Here is a 15,544-nt window from a genome sequence, read left to right on the forward strand (position 1 = left end):
TCAGATACACTGAATTAACCTTAGTTCTCACTCATCTGACAGAAGTCAGTTCAGATACTATTTTTCACTGTGATTCCTAGCATTAAGGAATTTGATTATCAGGTTTTGTATGAGGACTATTTCATCAGGGGTACAGAAGTTCTGGCCATCTCTGGTTTTGGATATCCCTTATTTGTTGAGACCTTTGCGTTGTTTGGTTGCCTTTTGTCTGTTTTCCAGATGGGAAAACAGGAACAAGGGAAGTATAGGTTATTACTAGGTGGGGTTGAACAAGTGGAGCAGCAAACTGCAAAGCAGAAAGAAGAGGGACGTACTATAGAGGGATATGACTTCCATTCTCAAGGCGCCTGCATCCTGTGCAGGGAGACAGCCTAACATAAAATGTGCCTAACAACAAATATATTGACTTCTTACTAAAAATCTCCAGTTCATAGAACCGAGGGGTTTGTACCTTCTCCTTTAAAAGTGATAGTCCTGGGACTTCCCCGGTGGTCCCGTGGTGAAGACTCTGCGCTTCCAATGCAGCAGGCGTGGGTTCAATCCCTGGTTGGGGAGCTAAGATCCCACATGCTGCGCAGCCAAAGAAATTTTTGTCGAACGTTATACTCCTGTATTGTTGGCTTTAGTGGTTTAGATTTTGTTGTACTGTTAAGAAGATTTCAGTTTATTTACCGGGAACAAACAACACATAATGTAAAAATAGTTTCCCAGAAACGATTTCCATCATTCTCTTCCTCCCTTTCTCCCGCAGACTGGTGTTTCACCTTGACAAGTTCTCTGTCATTCCATAGGAAAGCTGTCTGGCTTGGAGGTTGCAATCCCAGGGAATTTTTCATCAGCGGGGAAGTCTCCATCACTACAGAGGAATCAAGGGAGAAGTCAGTCCCTGGTAAGTGAGATGCTCCCCCTAAACACCAACACAGCAGTCGTGTACCTTTCAAGGGGTTCAGGGGCAAGATGGGCAAGGCATTTCTACTAACTCTTCTTAAGGATCACGGACAGTGCCCTATGCTACGAGGTAAGCGGTGACTGCTGTAGTTCTTACTGGTGATCCTTTCCTGTCACTGATTCTCGGCCTTCTTTGTATTTCATAGGACTGTTGTCAGTCCAATACAAAATGAGTCTTATTTTTAAAAACCTGAAATGTTTTACAGAGCCTAGCATTCTCATATAGGGTCCTTTCCATTCTCCCCACTTTCCCGAGAGGCCAAGAACACTTCACACCATGAACTAGGAGAGGGGGTAGAGCCCTTTCTGATGAAATACATCAACAAAGACAGAGCCTTAGCCTGCTTGCTCTCTGGACAGGATCTCGGACCACAAGGTCTTCAATCCTGGTATAAATGAAGGAAGTGAGGACAGTTCAACTGGCACTCTGATAACAAGAGTTCGGAAACACCTTCCGAAGAGACTATAGCAGTAGATGAGGGAAGGGAGTGCTACAGTGTGGCAGTACAGGGGGAACGATCGGCTACAGCAGTGAAAAGTGTGGTACCGATTGGTGTGCTCTCGGGGTTCTTGTACATGTAGCATAGATGACCTCTACGGTGGCCCTCCCACCTTCCCACCTGCATTAGGTGTTCTTTTTTTTTGTAATTTATGTTTATGTATTTATTTACTGTTTGAACTTATTTATTCTACGTATTTATGTTTTTGGCTGCACTGGGTCTCTCATTGCTGTGCACGGGCTTTCTCTAGTTGGCGGCTAGCGGGGGCTACTCTCGGTTGCGGTGTGCGGGCATCTCATCGCGGTGGCTTCTCTTGTTGCGGAGCATGGGCTGTAGGCACGTGGGCTTCGGTAGTTGAGGCTCACGGGCTCTAGAATGCAGGCTCCGTCGTCGTGGCACATGCGCTTAGTTGCTGCACGGCATGTGGGATCTTCGCAGACCAGGGCTCGAACCCGTGTCCCCTGCATTGGCAGGCGCCACCAGGGAAGCCCTAGGTGTTCTCATATAGAGTCTAAAAACAGAGAGCACTGAGAGAAGGTAGTGGTTATTAAAGGCTCAGGATCTAAATTCTACCTGTCTCTACACCCCTTCCCAGCTGTCGATTTGACCCCATTTTTGAATGCCGACCTCATTGTTCAACTTTTCTCTGCCGTCTGTATACTCACCTTGAAAACTTGTTTCTGTGATGCGTTGAGCAGACACAGGGTGGCAGACTGCAGAGGTGGAAGCTGGTGGTCGGATATTTGTGGGCTGAATCTCCTTCAGTCCCATTCCCATTTCTGGTTGCCCAGAGGCCCTACTTCCTGTGTGTGACGCCGAGCCGTAGGATTGCGGGCAGGAGCCAAGTTCTCCATACAGTAAAGACCCCAGTGTGCCTTGGTTACAGTAATATACCTGGCTTCCTTCCTGGCAGGGAAGTGACAGGCGGCTATGCCCCTGCTTTGTTCGTGGGCCTCCTGATCCAGCAGTTCCCTTGGCTCTGCCCCTGTCGTCAGCTGCCCCTAGGATAACTCTGAGCCCTAGCCACTTCTCTGGTAGATTTCCCTATTCCCCCACTACAGTCACACCTGAATAAGGCAACTCAGACCTTTCAGAGATGTGTCCTGAACCTCTTGTTTTCTGAAATACCTATCTGGTGGTTGTGAGACTTAAGGCCAGCGTCCCCGAGAGACTTTTTCTATTTCTCCTAGTAAACCTAGACTCATCTTCTGTCACCTTCAACTCTACTCCAATTGTGTTCTTTCAACCCAGACCTCTGACCCTGCTTTTTACTTCTGCCATTTCATCCTCGCTCCTGCTTCCTTTCCTAAATCCATACGTCTCTTTTGGCCTTCCTAGCCCTGGGCCAAGTTCCTTCCTCTTTGCTCAGTTTTTACCCCTTTCCTTCATTCTCCCATCCAACTTTCAGTCCTTCCTTTCTCACGCCCCAGTTAGCAGCATCTGAAAATTCGAAAGGTTTGTTACTCGTCTATTAATTGTATTCCATTTACTTATTCAGTTCTATACCTGTCTTACCTGTGTATGGAAGAACAGCTGGTAGCCAAGGTGGCACCAAGAATCCTAGCAGCTCTCACTTGACGTATCCGTAGTAGTCGGCAATTTCCATTTCGTTTTCCCTCTCGGTGAAAAATTGCAGCTTGCCCGAAGAGGTGTATCTGGCAGCATTCTCCCGTTGTTGTTGAGCCCGCCTCTTCATGGCCTCTCGCTCTGGCCTCTGCTCTTGTTCGATGGGCTTTGACATGACTGGCTCAGGCACGTTGGGTTCCCTCCATGGAACTCGTTGCTTGCTGAAGTCTTGGAGTAGAAAGTGGGTTTGGAGCTTGGGTGGGGACTGGCGCTTATTCACAGCAGGGGGAACAGGCTCCCGCTGGAGAGGAGCGCCAGATGAAGTTTTGGAGGGTGCAGGCCTAGGAGCAGCAGACTGAGGGACACGAGGCTGGGTATGGTTGGGCCAAGCCGGTTGGGTTGGGTTGGTCACAGTTGGCTGAGCTGGTTTGGCGGGGCCTGGCAAAGAGGCAGGAGCTGGCTGGGATGAATTGGCTGCAGCAGGTTGAGCTGAGTCAGTAGAACCAGGCTGGGCACGGTAAGCCCCAGCAGGCCGATGTGAGGCCAGAGACTGTGGCCTCCGAGGAGCGGGTCGAGCTTGAGGCTTGTCCCAGGCAGAAAAAGGCAGAGGTATCAACTTGACCTTCCCAGGAGGAGGCCGCTCATACTGGGCTGGAGACGGACACTCTGTTTCAGCACTGCTGTCTGGTTTCTGGGCTTGGACTTGCGTTTTCTCAGGACCCTTCCCCTCACGTGGGGTATGCCGCCATGGCTGGATAGCTGGGGGTGGCTGGGGGTCTTTGGGGTTGCTTGACTTTCCCAAGAGCCGACAGGAAGAGAGCCCAGTTTTCGTCTCATTCTTCTTCCCCAGCGCATGAAGAACCTTCACAGACTCCAGCATGCGCACGCCAAGGGAGGTTCGAGGCTTTTGAAAGCTCTGTTGGAGAAGCTCAGTTTGGTGTTCCTTTCGCTTCGTGTGGGGGATTGCTGGCTTCTCTTCTGCCTTGACTTTGTTCCCTGACTGCTTGTTCTCCTCAGCCTTGTTTCTCCCTCTGGTCCTTTTGGTCTTTTCCTGCCCGTGGCTCTTAGTTTTGCTGATCTTTCTGGATGCAGCTTTCTGAGGTTTGCCTTGAGAGTGCTTGGCCGTGTTCACAGGAGCCCTGTCACTGACTGCAGCGTGGCATGTAACCACTTCTCCCCCTAACAGGCACTCTGGATTCTTTGGCTGGATTTTGGCCTTGGGAGCGCCACTGATAGGCTCAGAGGCTTTCTGTTTGTTCTTCCTGGGTTGATCAGAGGGAACCTTTATGACACTTGGCTTTTCCTGCACCTGATTCACCTTAATGGCTCTGGTGTCTTTAGCTTTGATCACGTTGGGACCTTGGGATTGATCAAGATCTTTCAAAGGATTAAAGAGCTGGGGAAGGTGAATATCCTCCGCCAGTGTAGTAATGTCTGCAAGACCACTGCTAGGTTCAATCCCATTTTCAAGTGTCCCTAGGTCCTGACGACTCCGGCTGTTCTCTCCCAGATCAGCATTTTCAGAACCAGGCTGCTCCTCTTGGCTGAGGGGATCGGTGCAGGCCAGCGGCTGGTGAATATCAGGGATTCCTAAAGGGAGTAGTGGAGGATCTTGGTTCTCTGTTGGGATCTGGTAGGCATCCAGAGGCTTTGAAAGCTTGGTTTTGATATCATCCACGTGCTTACTCTCTATTTGTCCCTGGCTTGGAGCTGGAGGCAGGGCCAGGAGACGCCTGGCACTCTGGACTGGAGCTGTCACTGAAATGTCCCCAAGTTCAGATGGTGGGTTACTCTCAAGTATGTGGCTGTTTCTGCTACTGCAGGACTTGGGGAGTTCTTGACTTTGTGTCACACAAAACGTCTGGCTTGGAGGTTGCAATCCCAGGGAATTTTTCATCACCAGGGGGGAGGTCTCCATCCCTACAAAGGGATCAAGGGAGAAGTCAGTCCCTGGTAAGTGAGATGCTCCCCCTAAACACCAACACAGCAGTCGTGTACCTTTCAAGGGGTTCAGGGGCAAGATGGGCAAGGCATTTCTACTAACTCTTCTTAAGGATCACGGACAGTGCCCTATGCTACGAGGTAAGCGGTGACTGTTGTAATTCTTACTGGTGAGCCTTTCCTGTCGCTGATTCTCGGCTCGCTTTGTATTTCATAGGACTGTTTATAAGTCCAATACAAAATGAGTCTTATTTTTAAAAACCTGAAATGTTTTACAAAGCCTAGCATTCTCATATAGGGTCCTTTCCATTCTCCCCACTTTCCCGAGAGGCCAAGAACACGTCACACCGTGAACTAGGAGAGGGGGTAGAGCCCTTGCTGATGAAATACATCAACAAAGACAGAGTCTTAGCCTGCTTGCTCTCTGGACAGGATCTCGGACCACAAGGTCTTCAATCCTGGTATAAATGAAGGAAGTGAGGACAGTTCAACTGGCACTCTCATAACAAGAGTTCTGAAACACCTTCCGAAGAGACTATAGCAGTAGATGAGGGAAGGGAGTGCTACAGTGTGGCAGTACAGGGGGAACGATCGGCTACAGCAGTGAAAAGTGTGGTACCGATTGGTGTGCTCTCGGGGTTCTTGTACATGTAGCATAGATGACCTCTACAGTGGCCCTCCCACCTTCCCACCTGCATTAGGTGTTCTTTTTTTTGTAATTTATGTTTATGTATTTATTTACTGTTTGAACTTATTTATTCTACGTATTTATTTTTTTGGCTGCACTGGGTCTCTCATTGCTGTGCACGGGCTTTCTCTAGTTGGCGGCTAGCGGGGGCTACTCTCGGTTGCGGTGTGCGGGCTTCTCATCGCGGTGGCTTCTCTTTGTTGCGGAGCATGGGCTGTAGGCACGTGGGCTTCGGTAGTTGAGGCTCACGGGCTCTAGAATGCAGGCTCCGTCGTTGTGGCACATGCGCTTAGTTGCTGCACGGCATGTGGGATCTTCGCAGACCAGGGCTCGAACCCGTGTCCCCCGCATTGCATTGGCAGGCGGATTCTTAACCACGGCGCCACCAGGGAAGCCCTAGGTGTTCTCATAGAGAGTCTAAAAACAGAGGGCACTGAGCGAAGGTAGTGGTTATTAAAGGCTCAGGATCTAAATTCTACCTGCCTCTACACCCCTTCCCAGCTGTCGATTTGACCCCATTTTTGAGTGCCGACCTCATTCTTCAACTTTCTCTGGCGTTTGTTATACTCACCTTGAAAACTTGTTTCTGTGATGCGTTGAGCAGACACAGGGTGGCAGACTGCAGAGGTGGAAGCTGGTGGTCGGATATTTGTGGGCTGAATCTCCTTCAGTCCCATTCCCATTTCTGGTTGCCCAGAGGCCCGACTTCCTGTGTATGACGCCGAGCCGTAGGATTGCGGGCAGGAGCCAAGTTCTCCATACAGTAAAGACCCCAGTGTGCCTTGGTTATAGTAATATACCTGGCTTCCTTCCTGGCAGGGAAGTGGCAGGCGGCTCTGCCCCTGATTTGGAATCTGAGATGGTGTTCCCTGAGCAAGGCTGGCAGAAAGCGATGGATGTAGAGGGACCATGTTCTTGGCGTCTGAAGTTTTATCATACTGGGCTGCCAGAAACATGGAGGAGGCAGCTGTGTGGCGGTCAGTGAGTGCCAGAGTAAAGTCTCCGAGTGAAGAAGAATTCTTTTCAGTGCTTGCTGTGATGTCCCACTCAAGAACACCTGGATAGGAAGCAGCTGAAGTGGAGATCTGGCTGTGGTCAGTAACTCCAGATAACATAGTCGTGCTAGAATGTTGGTAAAGGTAGGCACTACCCATGAGTGTCTGGAAAGGGGTACCGGTAGCCGATGCCGAACTGACGGCAGGGGCAGAGACTCTGGAGAAGTTGCAGACACTTCGTGTTAGGGAAGTTGCATTGCTCACCACAGGAGGAGAATGCTGCAGAGAATTTAGAGTTCCAAGTAGAGATGGATGTTGGAAATTTTCTGTAAGAACAAGAGGGTCATGAAAAACTCAGGGAGGTTGAGAAATTCTCACTACGTTTGAGGAACGGCATCATCTGAAGGTTCTTGCTATCAGGACACCTCTACTATCACTACTTCCTGAGAAACCCAAAATCAGACAGTTAATGATGGCTGTAAGGACTGAGCAGTTTTCCACTCTTCTCTATTAACTGCCTGTGCTCCCATCTTGGGCACAGACGGGCAGAAGAGCCAAGTGGTGTGGTTCAGAGATTGTTCTCTAGGCTGGAAGCAACCTTCTCCCTGCCCTGTCTTTCCCTTCAGCCTGCACTCGTATTGACTTCTATGCTATTTCCTAGACTGGAAGCATTTTAGAACTAGGAGGCCCTTAGAGAACTTCGATGTTCTCAGTCTCATTTCGTGAGTAAGGAAACTGAGGCTCAGAGAGGTCGGGTTGACTTGTTCAAGTTCTCTCATTATGTTAGTATCATTACCAGGTTTCAGAACCTAAGTATCCTGACTTCCTTGCCAGGACTCCACTCTGAGCATGATACTGCCAGAAAGCAGGAGAAATAGAACTTATAATATAGGCATTTTTTTTGTCCATTAGAAAACAGTACGGCTATTACCATGGTCGTCTTCAGTGTCTCCCTTTGCTTGTGCAGTTCCCACGCTATTACCTAGAGGTGACGTACAGCTCAGTCCAACTGGTGAATTGAAAGAGTCATTTTTGCCCTCTTCAAGCCCGGTTTCTCATCCTACCTCAAAATGATTACCCGAAAGTGGATTTCTTAAGTGCTTTTGGAAAGGGAAAAGTTATCTGATTACTTCAGATTCCTCACCTATAAAGTGGTTATAACACCACCACCAATAATAATAGCAGTAATAATTAATAGATGAATAAGCTGATCTATTGCGTATGATTTATATGGAGGAAGATACAATAAGTTCTAGAAAGACAAAGAAAAATCATGACAAGCATATTACGTTAACGAAAAAGAAATCCATAGATATTAATGAAAACTGGGGTATGTGGCAAGTATCGAAGCCTAATGAATTTACTAACAAATGGCATTCTGTACCATCCATGCAATATTATGAAAGTGAATTTTGCCCACTCTATTTTAGTGAATACTATTAACCAGAAAACACGATGGAGGTGATAGAGGTGAATGAATTCCTAGCCAATGCATACAGACAGAGAAGGTATGTCAGTAAAAAATGCATAACAAGCAACAGAATGCAATAAATGTGCATGTATAGGTAGCCACAACACATATAGACAAGTATTTCAATGAAAACCGGTACGAAGCAGACAGCAAAATAATAAGTGTAAAAGAGTTTCATTATTGTGCTCCTTCATATTTTTACCCAGCAAGTAAGAGGTATTAAGCCTAGGAGAAATATATATTTCAATGAATATAGCTTATATAATAAGCAGAAAGGAAGCTTAAAATGTATCAGGAAGGTTTTTGGATTTATCCTAGAACTTAGATTAGAATCATCTTCAGCATCCAAGAAGATGGCATCCCAAAACCTCAAAAAACCATCATGCCTAGAATCCAATTAAAAAAGATTTTCAAATGTAAGAAAATCCACAGGACTCCACAATATGGTTTTCGATAAACGTGGATGTTTGTTTGTTTTGTTTCTTTGGCCGCGCCGCGTGGCCCTGGCCGTGAAAGCACCGAGTCCTAAGCACTGGACCGCCAGGGAATTCCCTAAGTGGGGGGAATTAGAGATGTGGGGCTTGACTTTTTCTTCTTCTTCTTCTTCTTCGGTAGCTAAGATCTACAAGCGAACGATGGCTGTTGATCAATGTGCTCTCTGTGTTAGGAAGGAAATAACTGTAAAAATGAAAAGCAGCCTTGCCTTAGAACCTACATATCACACCAAGGAAAATAGTCCTTCTGATTCAATTTAGAAGATATCACTTAAAATGTTGAATTGGTGAAATGTCTACCTAGTTTAAAAATTAGAAAGAATAAAACACTGAAAAGCAGCCCCCTAGATAACCACTGTGGTTGCTTGTTTATAGGAGGCATCATTTCTAAAACGTATTTCTAAAATGTTTATATTCAAAACTGTCAAGTGGCCAACTGTATTCAGAGAGGCAATAAAAGAAAGAAAACGGAGTATGACTTTTCTGATAAGCTGCCTTTCCCGGTGATCCCCTGTTCTGGCCTTACTTTCCTTCTTAGTCTGTTAATGTAAGGGTTTGCTACCATCAACTTGGTTTTGCCCTGCTCTGAGCAGGTTTCCCTCTGTGCTGTTTCTGCTTTAATTGAAAATCTTTGGTTCCCATCAGCATTCCATTGCAAACTCCGTTTTTCTTGAGAGCTCCTCTATGCTTTCCCTCTTCATTCTTACATTTTCTCCCATCTCTTGGTGCCTGTTGGCCTGTGCTACTGAAAACCATCCTAAACTTCCTTACGCTCGACTCTGTGCCTCCCTGTAGAGCCCAGTACTCTCCATCCTCTCTCCCTATTCTCTCTTTTCAACTAGTCGAAATCCTAGTGGAGGGAGACCATTAGAGATGAAACATCTTGGTATATATTGCTAGTTTTCTATGTCCCCTGACTTTTCTATGTTTCTGTTGAAACACTCTTGAGAAGTGTCTGATTTCGTTTTCTACATGGGTACCCTTTAAGGCTCAATACTGGAAAAGAAGGGGATCAGAGTGATCAACCCAACGTGGTATCCTAACGTAACAGTTAAGGAAAGCAACAGGCTTTGTGAGACAGCCAGTGATTTGTCCAAAGTCACACAGATAGTAAACGTCAAAGTCAAAACTGAAATTAGGTCTCCAGACGTGTAGTTCAATACTTTCCCTCATTATTCCATGCTATTTTGAATCTCCTACTCAATTTAGGGGCAAAAGAAATCGAACGCAAAACTTTCCAAAGTTTCTTTTCTTACCTGACATGGTCAGAGAAGAGGAAGCATCCACTGCAGGTACCAGGGATGAGGAGACAACACTAGAGGATGTCCGAGTGGCTGCAGCTGAACGGCGCACGTGTCCAGTACAGAGGTCACTGGTTACTGGTCCAAACAGCTCCACGGAAACCCCAAGACTCTACCAAGTGGTAGTAGGTTTGGTAGGAGAGTGATGTCACAAAGCAGGCAGTTGAAAGGTATGAGAGAGCCAATAGGGAGGTCCGATCCCCAACAGGAAGGCGGGCTTGGGTGAAGAGAGTGTAGGAGAGCTAAAACAACACCTGAGTTTCTGAGCTCTGGGGAGGAAATCCTAGAAGACAGATTTACCTCCCCCAGGCTCTTCCATTAGGGAAATCATTGCCACATTTCTTACAGACGTTCATTAATACACTGAACTAAGAGTTACTTATATTCTACAGAGTATTCTATTTTATGTATCATATACTTAGAGCTATATAGATCTTCTTTAATTAATAATCCTTAGGAAGGAAAGAGCCATCTAGTTTGAACTATTACAGTTGTTCTGAAATCATATGTGTCTAATGAGTGAACTGATAGCAGCTTTTAAGGAGCCAAAGTAGGGATTAAGAAGCTCTTTTTGTAACTTGGTTCAAGAGTAGGGTGAAGTTTGTTGAGTGTACCTTGTGGAGAATGTTGTGGTCCAAGGCTCTTCTCTTTTAGTTTCTTCTCCTTGACTCCTACCTTCCTTGGGCTGGGCTAGGCTGGGGGCCAGGTTGGACTTGCGACTTAACATTTCTCTTCCGCTTTCTCTTTTTTTTTTTTCTTCCATTATGGGCATTGCTTCGAGGACAAGCCTTGATCTTGCATTGGACGTTACTTCCTGTCACCTTCCAGCAGCAGGAGTCTTCTTTTCAGTGCTTGATGCTTCACGAAATAGACTCTGCCCGTTGGCAGCAAATACCAGAGAGCTAGGAGACAGAGCTGGTTGCAGACCTTTCCTCTTCCAGCCTTTGGTTGCAATTGTTTGGCCCATAATTTGCTAGCTCTAGTTCCTTGGGCCACACAGGTATCCTGCCATCTCCAGCTCTTGTTATATGTGAGAGACATTCTGAACACTGTCCCTTTTTCTTTGCACAGAAGTATATACAGTGTGGCAGTTACTGTAATCTCCTCCGCCTTGCAAACAGCCACTCTAGAATCTTGGACCTCTAGGACTCTCTGTCTTGCATGCTTGGGGGCAAGGCCAAGCAAAATGAAGAGGAGAATAATTAGAGAAAGAGGAGGACGTTGGTGGAGAATTGGGAGCAGGTAAGGTGAAAGGGCACAGGAGAAAAGAGATGCATGTAGACTTTTTGGTTTCTGTGGGAAACAGGTTGACACACTTGGGCCTCATTTGGTATTAACAGAACAGAGAGTTAAAGATCTAAGTAGCTAGATAGTGTGCAGCAACTGCCATGAAGTCTGTACACTGAAGAGAAGAGTCTCACATCTAGTTTTCATTTTGTTTTATGTCATAGTACCTTATTTATAGCATTCACTGGTGTGTTTGTAGAATACAGATGTTTTCAAATGCTCTGGTTTTGTCTACATGGTTATCTCCTTGTCCTGTTTGTAAGGAATCCAACATTGTAAGACATATTGCATGTTTTTCTCTTGACGATTGTTGACCTTGAAGCGTCATGAACTAACTTGAGCTGTTGGATTCTGTGGAGAAACGTTCAAAAGGGTCTGTGAAAAAGGCACTGTGGTGAGTCGCATTATGCACCCGAGCGTAAGGAGCAAGATATCTGCCACCAGCCCAGCTTGGCCTGGATTGCCTCTGTTTTAGTTCCCCTGGTTAGTGCTTTTCTCCCTAACCACTCTTGTGACTGTGATAATGTGAGTAAGGGCGGAGTTGCTAATGATCTATGTGTGAGGTAAGCTGGTTTGAGGGAGGAAATCTATGGACCTAGTCATTTTCCTTGGTGGTAAGCTTTCAGGGGTGCAGAGATGGATCTTCCTGGGGCCTTTTCTGGTCCCAGGAAGATATCGCATAGATGGGACCTCCCAAGACACACATTGAATCTTTAGGCCTGTTTTTCCTATTATGAGGTACGAACGAGTTTCTTCACTGATGGGGATGATGCTTATCTGAGAAGAAATTGTGAAAGGTGGTGTAGTGTAGAGGTGTGGCTTAAGCTTTTAAGTTTTCCTCCAGGTTTTTCCCCTAAGCTTCCTACTTCGGACGGCCTACTTACATGATACTAGTAGGTGATGTCCGGCTAACAGCTTCCTAAATATACCTGCAAGCCAGATCAGTGTCTCTTTTCTCTGTATTCCCATGGAAATCAAGAGTCCCGCCGAATTTTCCATCGAAACAGTTGATTTGTGTTGTCTCTAGGAATTCTAAAGGGCGTACCGTTGCTTCCTAACCGGTGTCATTTGGGAGATCCGCCTCTGTACGTTCAAATGATTAATTTTGAGACTTTGCTCATGTGTGCAGTAAACCCTTGAATTCCCTAAGACCTTCCTTTCCTCCATCTCCTACCCCATTAAGCCCGCTTCAGTTCATCTCCTGAATTTCTTTGGAATCTGTCAGCCAGCTCTTCCTCAACTTCCTAATACTGAACTTGCCTGTCTGTTGCGATTAGGTCCTAACTGGTGTCCATATATCTTGTTTCCTTCCAATCCACTCTTCACACAAGAAACCTTCAAAGCAAGTTGGAACGTTGCTCATAAACATCGCTCACAAGCATTGTTTTGAGAATAGAAAACACACTGTTGGCCTTTAAGACTCTGCGTGGTCTAGAATCCTCTCTGCTTCTCTAGCCCCATCTTGTGCCACTTTTGCCCTCACTTTCTATGCTTCAGATACACTGAATTAACCTTAGTTCTCACTCATCTGACAGAAGTCAGTTCAGATACTATTTTTCACTGTGATTCCTAGCATTAAGGAATTTGATTATCAGGTTTTGTATGAGGACTATTTCATCAGGGGTACAGAAGTTCTGGCCATCTCTGGTTTTGGATATCCCTTATTTGTTGAGACCTTTGCGTTGTTTGGTTGCCTTTTGTCTGTTTTCCAGATGGGAAAACAGGAACAAGGGAAGTATAGGTTATTACTAGGTGGGGTTGAACAAGTGGAGCAGCAAACTGCAAAGCAGAAAGAAGAGGGACGTACTATAGAGGGATATGACTTCCATTCTCAAGGCGCCTGCATCCTGTGCAGGGAGACAGCCTAACATAAAATGTGCCTAACAACAAATATATTGACTTCTTACTAAAAATCTCCAGTTCATAGAACCGAGGGGTTTGTACCTTCTCCTTTAAAAGTGATAGTCCTGGGACTTCCCCGGTGGTCCCGTGGTGAAGACTCTGCGCTTCCAATGCAGCAGGCGTGGGTTCAATCCCTGGTTGGGGAGCTAAGATCCCACATGCTGCGCAGCCAAAGAAATTTTTGTCGAACGTTATACTCCTGTATTGTTGGCTTTAGTGGTTTAGATTTTGTTGTACTGTTAAGAAGATTTCAGTTTATTTACCGGGAACAAACAACACATAATGTAAAAATAGTTTCCCAGAAACGATTTCCATCATTCTCTTCCTCCCTTTCTCCCGCAGACTGGTGTTTCACCTTGACAAGTTCTCTGTCATTCCATAGGAAAGCTGTCTGGCTTGGAGGTTGCAATCCCAGGGAATTTTTCATCAGCGGGGAAGTCTCCATCACTACAGAGGAATCAAGGGAGAAGTCAGTCCCTGGTAAGTGAGATGCTCCCCCTAAACACCAACACAGCAGTCGTGTACCTTTCAAGGGGTTCAGGGGCAAGATGGGCAAGGCATTTCTACTAACTCTTCTTAAGGATCACGGACAGTGCCCTATGCTACGAGGTAAGCGGTGACTGCTGTAGTTCTTACTGGTGATCCTTTCCTGTCACTGATTCTCGGCTTTCTTTGTATTTCATAGGACTGTTGTCAGTCCAATACAAAATGAGTCTTATTTTTAAAAACCTGAAATGTTTTACAGAGCCTAGCATTCTCATATAGGGTCCTTTCCATTCTCCCCACTTTCCCGAGAGGCCAAGAACACTTCACACCATGAACTAGGAGAGGGGGTAGAGCCCTTTCTGATGAAATACATCAACAAAGACAGAGCCTTAGCCTGCTTGCTCTCTGGACAGGATCTCGGACCACAAGGTCTTCAATCCTGGTATAAATGAAGGAAGTGAGGACAGTTCAACTGGCACTCTGATAACAAGAGTTCGGAAACACCTTCCGAAGAGACTATAGCAGTAGATGAGGGAAGGGAGTGCTACAGTGTGGCAGTACAGGGGGAACGATCGGCTACAGCAGTGAAAAGTGTGGTACCGATTGGTGTGCTCTCGGGGTTCTTGTACATGTAGCATAGATGACCTCTACGGTGGCCCTCCCACCTTCCCACCTGCATTAGGTGTTCTTTTTTTTTGTAATTTATGTTTATGTATTTATTTACTGTTTGAACTTATTTATTCTACGTATTTATGTTTTTGGCTGCACTGGGTCTCTCATTGCTGTGCACGGGCTTTCTCTAGTTGGCGGCTAGCGGGGGCTACTCTCGGTTGCGGTGTGCGGGCATCTCATCGCGGTGGCTTCTCTTGTTGCGGAGCATGGGCTGTAGGCACGTGGGCTTCGGTAGTTGAGGCTCACGGGCTCTAGAATGCAGGCTCCGTCGTCGTGGCACATGCGCTTAGTTGCTGCACGGCATGTGGGATCTTCGCAGACCAGGGCTCGAACCCGTGTCCCCTGCATTGGCAGGCGCCACCAGGGAAGCCCTAGGTGTTCTCATATAGAGTCTAAAAACAGAGAGCACTGAGAGAAGGTAGTGGTTATTAAAGGCTCAGGATCTAAATTCTACCTGTCTCTACACCCCTTCCCAGCTGTCGATTTGACCCCATTTTTGAATGCTGACCTCATTGTTCAACTTTTCTCTGCCGTCTGTATACTCACCTTGAAAACTTGTTTCTGTGATGCGTTGAGCAGACACAGGGTGGCAGACTGCAGAGGTGGAAGCTGGTGGTCGGATATTTGTGGGCTGAATCTCCTTCAGTCCCATTCCCATTTCTGGTTGCCCAGAGGCCCTACTTCCTGTGTGTGACGCCGAGCCGTAGGATTGCGGGCAGGAGCCAAGTTCTCCATACAGTAAAGACCCCAGTGTGCCTTGGTTACAGTAATATACCTGGCTTCCTTCCTGGCAGGGAAGTGACAGGCGGCTATGCCCCTGCTTTGTTCGTGGGCCTCCTGATCCAGCAGTTCCCTTGGCTCTGCCCCTGTCGTCAGCTGCCCCTAGGATAACTCTGAGCCCTAGCCACTTCTCTGGTAGATTTCCCTATTCCCCCACTACAGTCACACCTGAATAAGGCAACTCAGACCTTTCAGAGATGTGTCCTGAACCTCTTGTTTTCTGAAATACCTATCTGGTGGTTGTGAGACTTAAGGCCAGCGTCCCCGAGAGACTTTTTCTGTTTCTCCTAGTAAACCTAGACTCATCTTCTGTCACCTTCAACTCTACTCCAATTGTGTTCTTTCAACCCAGACCTCTGACCCTGCTTTTTACTTCTGCCATTTCATCCTCGCTCCTGCTTCCTTTCCTAAATCCATACGTCTCTTTTGGCCTTCCTAGCCCTGGGCCAAGTTCCTTCCTCTTTGCTCAGTTTTTACCCCTTTCCTTCATTCTCCCATCCAACTTTCAGTCCT

General features: G+C 46.6%; 1 protein-coding gene across 1 annotated transcript in view; it reads left to right on the top strand.

The window, feature by feature from the left end:
• LOC309622143 (uncharacterized protein) overlaps positions 1–15,544 on the top strand; it is a gene marked incomplete at its 5' end in the record, with an annotated part of 101,653 nt that overhangs the window by 11,935 nt on the left and 74,174 nt on the right. Inside the window, 2 exons of the mRNA XM_082409291.1 lie at positions 752–889; positions 13,436–13,573. Coding sequence (XP_082265417.1) covers positions 752–889; positions 13,436–13,573 — 276 coding nt within the window. The remainder of the gene's footprint in view (positions 1–751; positions 890–13,435; positions 13,574–15,544) is intronic.

The sequence above is a fragment of the Balaenoptera borealis genome (genome assembly GCF_965194805.1).
Source record: "Balaenoptera borealis genome assembly, contig: HAP1_SCAFFOLD_1622, whole genome shotgun sequence".
Lineage (NCBI taxonomy): Eukaryota > Metazoa > Chordata > Mammalia > Artiodactyla > Balaenopteridae > Balaenoptera > Balaenoptera borealis.